Source organism: Zeugodacus cucurbitae, chromosome 5, assembly GCF_028554725.1.
Source record: "Zeugodacus cucurbitae isolate PBARC_wt_2022May chromosome 5, idZeuCucr1.2, whole genome shotgun sequence".
Classification (NCBI taxonomy): domain Eukaryota; kingdom Metazoa; phylum Arthropoda; class Insecta; order Diptera; family Tephritidae; genus Zeugodacus; species Zeugodacus cucurbitae.
This window is the reverse complement of record NC_071670.1, coordinates 57,288,929-57,299,045: the sequence shown is the minus strand read 5'-3', so window position 1 is coordinate 57,299,045 and position 10,117 is coordinate 57,288,929. Positions and strand designations below refer to the sequence as shown.

Here is a 10,117-nt window from a genome sequence, read left to right as displayed (position 1 = left end):
CTCTCTATACAAAACCAGCTTTGAGTATGTTCTCTTTCACTCATTGCACTCTCTTTAGCGTAGACTTACTCAGCGTATTTGTCACTCAGAGACATCCTCTCTGTCCTAAAGGACATGTGGAAATCATGCGCGTCCCAAATGGACTCTTTAGCATTCGCAGTCTTTGGCTTCACTGTTTTCTGCTGCATTATTTAGTTTCTTTTCGTTTGTCTCGCTGAGCGGATGTGCAAGATCTAGTTAACGGTAAAAATTTAAATCACATAAATTAAAAATCCGATTAGTAACTGCTGTTCACAGCCAAAAAAAAACACTTTGCGGATTTCCGACACTTTGTGGCGCGCGCGTTGATTTGGTGATGTGAAATATTTGAAGCTGAAACTGTTGGACTGTAAATGAAATGGAGAAAATTTTGAAATTAAAAAATATTTTTTATTGAATTGTAAAAAACATATAAAGGAAAAGTAAAATAATGTTGGACTAAAATAGTGTTTGTATGTATGTGCTTTAACATAATATATAAATATTGATAATTAAGTGAATTCTAAATTTCAACAGTGTGGATTATACTAAAAATTTATAAAAAAATTAAATTGTTTAAAAATCTAAATGTGTCACCCAATTAAACTCTCACCTAATATTTAAAACACGCTTTAAAGTTTTTGCAGCTGTGAATTCATTAGATTTTTAAGGTAATTTTTTATCAAAATATTAAAACGAATTACAAATAAACTCAGTATCAACATATACAAAGAGATTTACACTTTCTAAGTGTAGAAATAATAAATTCTGACAAATTTGAGAAAATCTGTTCGAAAGCAAATTTTTAATTTTTTATTGTTTACATGAGTTCTTTTTAACAAATATTTTTATAAAACTCAAAACAAAAATTATTTATGAAAAAAATACATTTTTTATGAAAATCTTAAATTAAAAAAAAAAAAAAAAAAATTCTGTTTATCTTTATTTGGCGCAACATATCCTTCCCGCTTTATAGTTTTCTTGTGTAATCAATTCTAACCAAGTTTGCGGCGCTGTTGCAAAACTTTTTCTTCAGAGATTTGCGAAACTTTCTACAACCCTCCTTGTGTAGTGCGCATCAATGTATGTCAGATTAAACAGCTGAGGGGGGTAAATAAACAAAAAAAACATTGTGGAAACAAAAAAATGTACATTAATTCTTTCATGAGTACCAATATACTCTGAGGTTAGAATATTAGCAAAGAAATTAGAACTAACAAAAAATCTGCAGGAGATAATATTATTTACACAAAGAATTGATGCTGAAATCTCAGTAAAAATATACTATTTTTTTATATTTTTGCAATATAAAAGGATAAATTAAATTTATTCTAAACCACATATAAGATACTTGGCAATTATATTAATAAAAAAAATATTTATAATAAATGCCTGCCGCTAAGCCAATATGGATTAATAAAAATGATATCGAGTCACACTAAAGTGTATTTAAGTTTTAAAAAGTAGCTATATAAAATGGAGCTTGCACTAAACTCTTCGCCATTCATGCTACAAAGTTTATACAACAGGTTATCCTAGTGATTTCAAGTTTCCATAGCACGTTTGTATAAAATTTAAATCATATCACACCTAAAAAACTGGCACATAAAATTAAATGACTTGGCTCAATGGCTCTTGAGGCACTTTTCAACTACTTATGAAAGTCGTTATCTAAAGTGAAGGGATTTAGGGAGTGAAGAAACTGCTATAACGAGAAGGCCGTAAAATATAGCGAAAAAACATTACTATAAAAATTAACGGAATATAAAATAAATAAATCACGATATTCACCCTAGCGGTAAAGACCAGTGCTGTGATGGCAGAATGACATTTTAAAACGTTATTACCTGGTGTAAAATGTTTAACTGCTCTTGGCATGAAATTTTATTTGAAAACGCAACGCAAAATGGCCTCTAATATGGCTTGAATTAAAAATGTGCTCTAAAATTTGTTAAAATTTAATTGTTTATATTTATAATTGACCTTTTGGTCTTTTGTTTGAAAATAAAACTGTTTGACTTAATTGTTGACATTTAATTTGTGTTTTAAGAACACTCAAGCATTTTGAGTTAGAGTAAAAGCCAAAAAACTGACTACTAACTAAAAATAATAATAGTGCTAGTTAAAACTACATATGAACACATGAGCAGAAAGTAACTTGGAGTGTATTTGATATGAATATGCATGCGTTAATGGAGAGCACTAGCTGGCCAGTGCACATATGCAAATTAATTCTAATAAATTTAATTGCATTTATGCAACAGAAGGACCTCCTTTACAAATATACAGTGGGGCATATATAAATAAAACTGAGAAACGGAAAAAGAATATAATTATAACTTAATATAAAGGATCTAATGAATTGAAATAAAATCTATATAACAAAGTAATTTAAAAATTGTTTTAAAATTATTCATGATTTATAAAAATGTTATTATGTTGCAATAGAAAAATTATACTTTTAACATTTTTATACACTTAAACACACTTATATTGGACAGTTTTCTCAGTAAAAAAAAAATATTTTTGATTTTGAAGAGCACTGATTTTTAATAATAATTTACACTGTCTGACCATACAGAACACTGGTAAACACTTTTCAACTCAAATAACAAGTTGAAAATTTTACAATTAAATTAAAAACTAATATACAGTGGAACTTCCATAACTCGAAGTTCTCCATAACTCGAACTCTTGAAGTGGCTATAGAAGGCAACTTTCATACACATTTCCATCCATAAATCGAACTTTTCGACAAGGGCATATTACAAAATTTAAAATTTTACTATCGAGGCAGAATTTTAAAAGAGTACCTCTATATAGTACGGAGGCGAACAAAAAATATAATATTATGGATTGCATAAATCATCTAGCACAAGGCATCATCTAGCGTCAAGAGCCAAACAATAGCAAATTGCAACAAACAAAATTACAAAATACAGGTTTTAACGTATGTACATAAAACTTTATGCGAAGTAAATAAATAAAGCTGGGCATAAATCTATATTTTACAGCTTCTTGAAAAGTTATATGTTTTAATGAAAATTCTATAACTCGAAGTCTCTCTAACTTGAAGTTTTTTGTGGATTATGGAGATTCGAGTTAGAGTAGTTCCACTGTATAAACTAAGCCAGTCCAAGTCTGCATCGTGGAAAAATACTTTAAACGAAAACATATTTTTACAGCAGTATTCACCATTTTTAGCGAAGGCGAAAGTGGTATAGACTTGAATGAGCATAAAGGACAATAATCAAATTGGTTACCCATGACGTATAAGTAACCTTGCCAACGAACCGAGCTGTGCTTGCGAATCAGCTTTTTGCGAGTAGGTCTGGTTTATATAAGTTTTCATTCGTAATTTTGATTTTATACATACACAATATGCAAAACTATATGCAAAGATATATTTCTATAGGAGGAGTGCCTTAGCAACAAAGTTTTTGAAAGAGCTTCTTCTCAGTTTAATGTGTCATTAAATTTCAAAAGGAAAAATATTGAAGTGTTTATTATTTATTACTTGGATACATATTTGAAGAAAAGTGCTTTACAAAAACGATGATATGATTATACTTAGTATATTGCAGTAAGGTTGCTAATTGTCTTGTACATAATATAATCTACGCTTGAAGCAATGATAAATCCGAATATCAAACGGCTCACATACAGTACGTAAACGTAACTTCCACTGACTGGCAGACTCGCGACGCTGATATTAACTAACTAAAGCATGCGTTTTGCATTATACTATAATCGTAAAGCACGCACGCACAATGAGTACAGAAAATCAATTATATTTTGAACGCAAAATATTACATTCACAGAAGAGGATTATGGCTGTTTGCATTTAAAAATATTTTCGAAGAGGCTACTCAGTAATTCAACATAAAATAATATTTAATAATAAAAACGGCTTCAGAAGACCTACAGTTTTTCAAAGTGAATATTATCAATAACAATGATCAGTAGGTGTTTGAATGGTATTGAGACCTTAAGATATGTAAGTTCTGCTACGATGTACATTCATGCTTATCAAAGGAATAATTATTTACATTCCTATTTAAAGTAATGTTTATATTAGATTAACAGCATTCGATAACAGCTTGATAATAAATATGTAAATGCAAATAAAAATCTCTATTAACACAACTGTTATACTTCATTGGAATTGAATTGGTTCTCCTTTAACAGATATCTGCGCAAATACATTAGTATTCGAACACACACAGTTGTATATTTATAAGCAGAGCATAGCACTTACATTCCTGCATATATGTTAATGTAACATCCAGAAACTCGATGGTCATATACTTTTAGAACATTTGCACATTTTTATCGCACTAAGCGCTCAGTAACAAATAACATTTGTTGGTAGACATTTCAGAGACGTGATGGTAAAAGTCATTCAATCTGATAGAGAAAAGCCACATACCAAACAATCAAGAGACGACCACATAACCTTCAAGGGAAGTTCACTAGTTTTTCTTTTTCTTTACATTACTCATCTTATACCACTTATTTCGTAATGTGAGTACTTGTTAGATACATCCGTCCATCATTTACATACCGCTACTCTTCTGTATGCTAATAGTTGCGTATACGCACTGGTCGTGCTGGCAAAAAGTGTCATGCTAGAAGGGTTGTACAATTGGATTTAAGGCCAAAACCAATAGAAGCGTTGAACCGTATGTTGGAAGAACAACAAGCCATCAAAGTACGACCGGTTTTTAATATTTTCATCATTTTCTTTTTTCTACACTTTTTCTTCTATTAACTAAGAACATTTAGACACTTTAGAACTTAATAATTTCAATGAGGAAATAATTTTCACATTCGGCCAGTAAACCTGAAATTACTCAAATATATTAAATATATTTAGGGTTTCTTGGAAGCTTCGAAGTGTTTAGGCATGTGTATGCATTTCATGATTTTTGGACCTTATTTCATAAGTTTTACATGCCTGAATAAGGGTGAAAACTATTACCTACGAAAGCACAATTACCTATAATTAAATTAATATTCACACATATGTACCGAAACACACATATCTATACGCATATGCCAGTGAAAATATTCCCCACCAATTGTGGCAATTAAAGATACTATCAAACTTTACTCAAGCCAAACTTACATAATAAAAGCAATTTCCGGAGTAAATTCGCAAAAGTCCACACACAAATTTTACCAGACCCAAAAGCAGTTAAGAGGCATGAGTACACATTACAAACAAACAACATGTTAACATGCAACTCTGTAATGAATGAAGTAGCGCTTGTGTGCGAGCGTTGGAGCATGAAGATAAATGCATATATGCGTGTGTGACTTTTGCACACTATCGCCTTCAATAAAGAACCGCAACTGTCTGAACCAGAATATTCACTTGGCGACCGGGATATTCTGTGGCAGCATAGCCACAAGGTAACCGAATATTTCACCACTTTATCTGCGTGTTATGAACACTTGGCTGGCCACTAATTGCTATTTGGCAGAAACTGAATTCGCGACAAAAGCAAAAGCACTTGAAGATACAAACTCACTTGTGGATAATTAAATTTATCACACAACCATTCAACAAATATGTGGATACTACTTATAAGTGGAATTTTCTTGTTTTTAACTTCTTATTATTTGGTATCAGTTTATATTGTACACCGGTTGGACAAATTATAGAACACATATGTATATAGATATTCCAAAGAAGTTGAAGTTTTCACTAAAAATCATATTACTTATCAAGAAGCTAAAATAACCAAAGAAGCTTTGTATCATGCGTTTATAAATCGTACAATTTTATTCCTTAAACTTGAGTTTTTTGTAGAAAACCAACCGACCATACCTGAGACCTCAGCGCTTAGTCATATTTCTGTTTAATCTGTTGAAAACCAAAATTTACATTGAATATGTTATTAAATGTTCTATACTTTAATTGCCACTCAAGCCTCTTACCTCTAAAGAACACATTTTAAAAATGAATAAAAAAAAGTCGAGTGATGTATATAAATATATATGTAATTCTTGATATTTTAACAATTCGTAACATTCATCGAATACATTTACTATATGAGTATATCATTTAACTAACTAAAAGCTAACTAATTTTAGGTGCGCATACAATTTGTATTGCAGTTAGCATAATTGTGAAATGAGTTAGTTGAAAATGTTGCAATTTGACTAAAATTTCCATATTTCGAGGTAATAAAATTTCAACAGCACCAAAGGTCACTTCATTATGCTTCCTACTAACTGTGCACCTAGTTGGTTGCAATAATTAAGAGTTGTTGTGCTCGGCACACAATTTACTTGCTACTATTATGTTAATGAGAGTGTATGAAGGAGTCCTTGTTCAGGATAATATATATTTGGGTATAATATATCACGGTGAAACACATATGGTAAACCGAATGTAACTAATTTATGCGTATTGCAACTCGCCACAGAGATGAATAATAAAAGAGCTCCATTAAATTTCAAGTAAGCCAAATTAAATGAATATATGCATTTTGTAAATATAGGTGCTTTCTGGAAATATTACTGTATTGTAGTTGTACATACATATAATAGACCGGCTGGCAAGTTTGTATCGTTTAACAGAAAAAACTTTTATTTTATTATTCCACATAACAGCCAATGAGAATGATAGAACGATATTCCAAATTTTTCAATACTATTTTTGGGTAAAATTGGTTTTTTGCTTTAAAAAAGTCATCAGTTTCGATTTAGGGATCAGTATGAATAGGTAAGAAATTTGAAGCCCTGTTCATTTACAGGACCCATAACGAAATAAAAAAGTGCATGGTAAAACAAGGAAAGCATCAACACTTGAGACAATTTCATTGAGATTTTTCACCTTATTCAAATAAAAGCACACACAAATTTTAAAGAATTCACACAACGCCGTTGACAGAATTTCGGCCAAATTTAAGCTTATACAAATATTTGCCTAAGAAAATTCCGCAGTGGCAGGTGAGAAGCAACGCAATTCAAAGATGTGTAAATAAAAAATATTTTAAGGCCAAAATTTGTTGTCGCTTTGGGCGAATGTCGTCTACTTCTATTTATCTACACAACAATACCAACAAAGAACATTATTAACGAATAATGGAATGCCAAATTACAAACACACACCCTTTGCCTTGTTGTTTAATTTAAATGTTACCTATTCGAGGCTACCGTTACTTAAAAGGCCTAAACAATCGCACAAAAGGATAAAAATATAAAAATATTAATAGGCTAAAATATTAGTGTTTGAATTATTACATTGTTGAATACATTCTGCTTTGTTATAGGTATATATATTTTCATACATATGCAGACTCAAATTATACCCTCTTAGTATTAAAAGCTTTAAAGTGTTAGTTATTATTACATCACATTTCAATTCATCGGTTTTTAAATGCTTTCCTTTTCTAAGTTATAACCTTTAGCATGCCTCCCCTAGTTTAATTTATTTTTGATATCCTGCTGTTCTCTTTAACAGTTTTCGTTATTCACTTTTCAACCACATTTCAGCTTTCACAAACGTGTCACATAGGGACATAGAGAATATAAAGCTAGAGGAGACACAGTGCGGAGTAAATTTGAAGCGTTAAGGAAATTTTATATTGTATATAGTTCTTTATCAGGTTGTATAACTTTCGTGAAATATATAATACTATTTTATCTAAGCCCGTCTGTTAAACACACTTACAAATCTCAAAAATCATATTTTAAGGAAAAACTCAAAGCTCTAAAACACCTACTGATCTAAAATCTTAAATAAGATCCTGTTCGATCAAAATTAGTTTTAGTTTAGAAAATTTCTTTATAAAGTATTACTGAAGTAAGCCATTATGCAGTACTAAATATACGCAAATTTTCAAACGTCAAATGCGCCTACATGCAAATTCTTCCACCTACAATGAAACCACAAATTCTTGTTTTGTTATTAGAGAGCCTGAAACAAAAACTAATGAGAAAGCAAAAAGCGCAGCTGTCATCCGACAATACTCGCACAATGAAGGAGGCAAACTAATTGGAATTGTTGAAATTATTACATCGAAATGACAGCTGAGCTTAACAGATGAAGGCAATGAAGCAGCAAACAATTAAATTAACACCCGCTTATGTGAAAAACTCGTAAAATGTCAATTCACTCAAATGTACGTCAACAGCAGCCACTAAAAATCACATTAAAATGCGCAGATTGTTCCAGTTGCGGTGATGATGTGTGGGAAAGCAACAATTTAATTATTTCAAGTGATACATTCTATATTCCCTCTTCATTGTTAATATTGTGAAATTGTCAACTTAGCAAGAATACTTAATATTAAAAGAATGTTTACTGTAAAATAATTACGAGAATGAGGGATTAAAATCATATCTCAACTCCGGAAAGCGTGTGCTGATATATTTTCCAGATTTAAATTTTGTGTTTAATAACACAGCCCCACAAAAAAATATTTGTCATGGGGGTCTTACTATATGCATGCCATATGTTTTTGGGGTCGCTCAATCCGAATACCAGGTCCATTTAACCTCATCAGTTCAGGGTTTTGGCATAGCCCCAGAAAACCAATTTGGCTGACAGCGTTTTTTAAACGCATATTTCGGTGGTTTTCGGGGTCGCTGATTCCGAATCCGCTTTTTCAAAATAGCGTCCGCCATATTGGATCCGTCATTTTCAATTTTGAAAAGTAACGTCAAATTCGTAATCCGCGACCCTAAGAACCCCCAAGTAACGATTCTCAAGCGATTCCGGTGAAATTTTCCAATATATTTGGAATAAGTTAGGCAATCTTAATAACCCCAACGCCAACGCCAATGAAATTTATTTTTATCGCTTATTTCAATATTTAGTTACGTGCGAATTTAACTGACGCAGCAGCAAAAAGCCAAAGTATATTTATAACATATTAATTATATATATATATCTATATATACATAGATTAATTTCACAGATTATATGACTTTTTACGCCGCTACCGAAGATTAATTTTATTTATCTTTTCTCCCACGTCTATTCTTCTACGCAGCCAAATAAAATTGGCTAATAAATACCAAAAGAAAATCCGCATTTCACACATCCTCTCGCCATTTGTCGCAATTATCAATTCTGGTCACAGAGCAGACCCGACGGCAAACCCTCCTCCCGCTACACACCCTTAGGAATGCAAACAAAGCGTCGCCAAATACGAAAATAACCGAAATATGCTGCACAATCAGAGCGTCGCGCCCACACTGAGTCCGACGGCGCCCGTTATGGTCGCTTTGACGACATCGTTCGTTGTGCGCCCAACAATGGCGGTGTTGCCGGGACTTTGTCCGCCCAATTGGACCAACAACAACACTATCGACTGCTTTAACGCGACTATGGACAATGCAATTGGCATTGGGGGCACAAGCGCTAGCTTCACCGGATTCCCTGGACAAGACGGTGCTGTGATGGGTTATGATGGAAATTACTCTTTGCCGCGGGATGGTTTATTTGAATTCGAAATGGACCCATTAGAACGCGTTGTATCAACAATTGTGCCCGTATTTTTCGGCATCATCGGACTCGCTGGCCTGCTGGGAAATGCGCTCGTCATTTTAGGTGAGTAAAGTAATGAAAATCGAATGTCAATATTTGTGAATGTATGTGTGAATATTGATTGAGTACATTTGTTTGTGTTGATTATGGATAACTGTCCTCGCAGTCACTAAAATTTGTGTGGACATACATACATATGTATATTTGCATATTTAACAAATGAGTGTAAACAGTGGGTGTGTGAGATAACTGCTTAATGGGTTTGCGGTTGCAGGCAAACCATTTGGGGTACAAACAATTGTACCAAAATCAGTGAAATATTGTTTCCTATTTAGGGTATTGAAATTGTATAATTTCGAAAAGGCTCCGAATTCGTTAGATTTATACAAATCATGCAATATGAGTCATATTTATAATTGAACCAAAAAGAGCTTTGTTGGTCCCTACTGTTAGGATTGTCAAATGAATGAATAAAAAACTTGTGCGTGGAGTCCTTACCCGCGGAAAAAGTTATACTTCTTAGTGATATTCCAAGAAATGCTTATCATTTTGTATGTAAGAAAACTAGCGAGAGGGAAAGAATAAAAATATGGT

General features: G+C 32.3%; 1 protein-coding gene across 1 annotated transcript in view; it reads left to right on the top strand.

Moving 5' to 3' along the window:
• Window positions 1-218: 218 nt before the first annotated feature.
• The window catches only part of LOC105209110 (allatostatin-A receptor-like), a 54,653-nt gene continuing 44,754 nt past the window's right edge, over window positions 219-10,117 (top strand). The window contains exons 1-2 of the mRNA XM_054231096.1: window positions 219-689; window positions 9,027-9,586. Coding sequence (XP_054087071.1) covers window positions 9,202-9,586 — 385 coding nt within the window. The 5' untranslated portion in view covers window positions 219-689; window positions 9,027-9,201. The remainder of the gene's footprint in view (window positions 690-9,026; window positions 9,587-10,117) is intronic.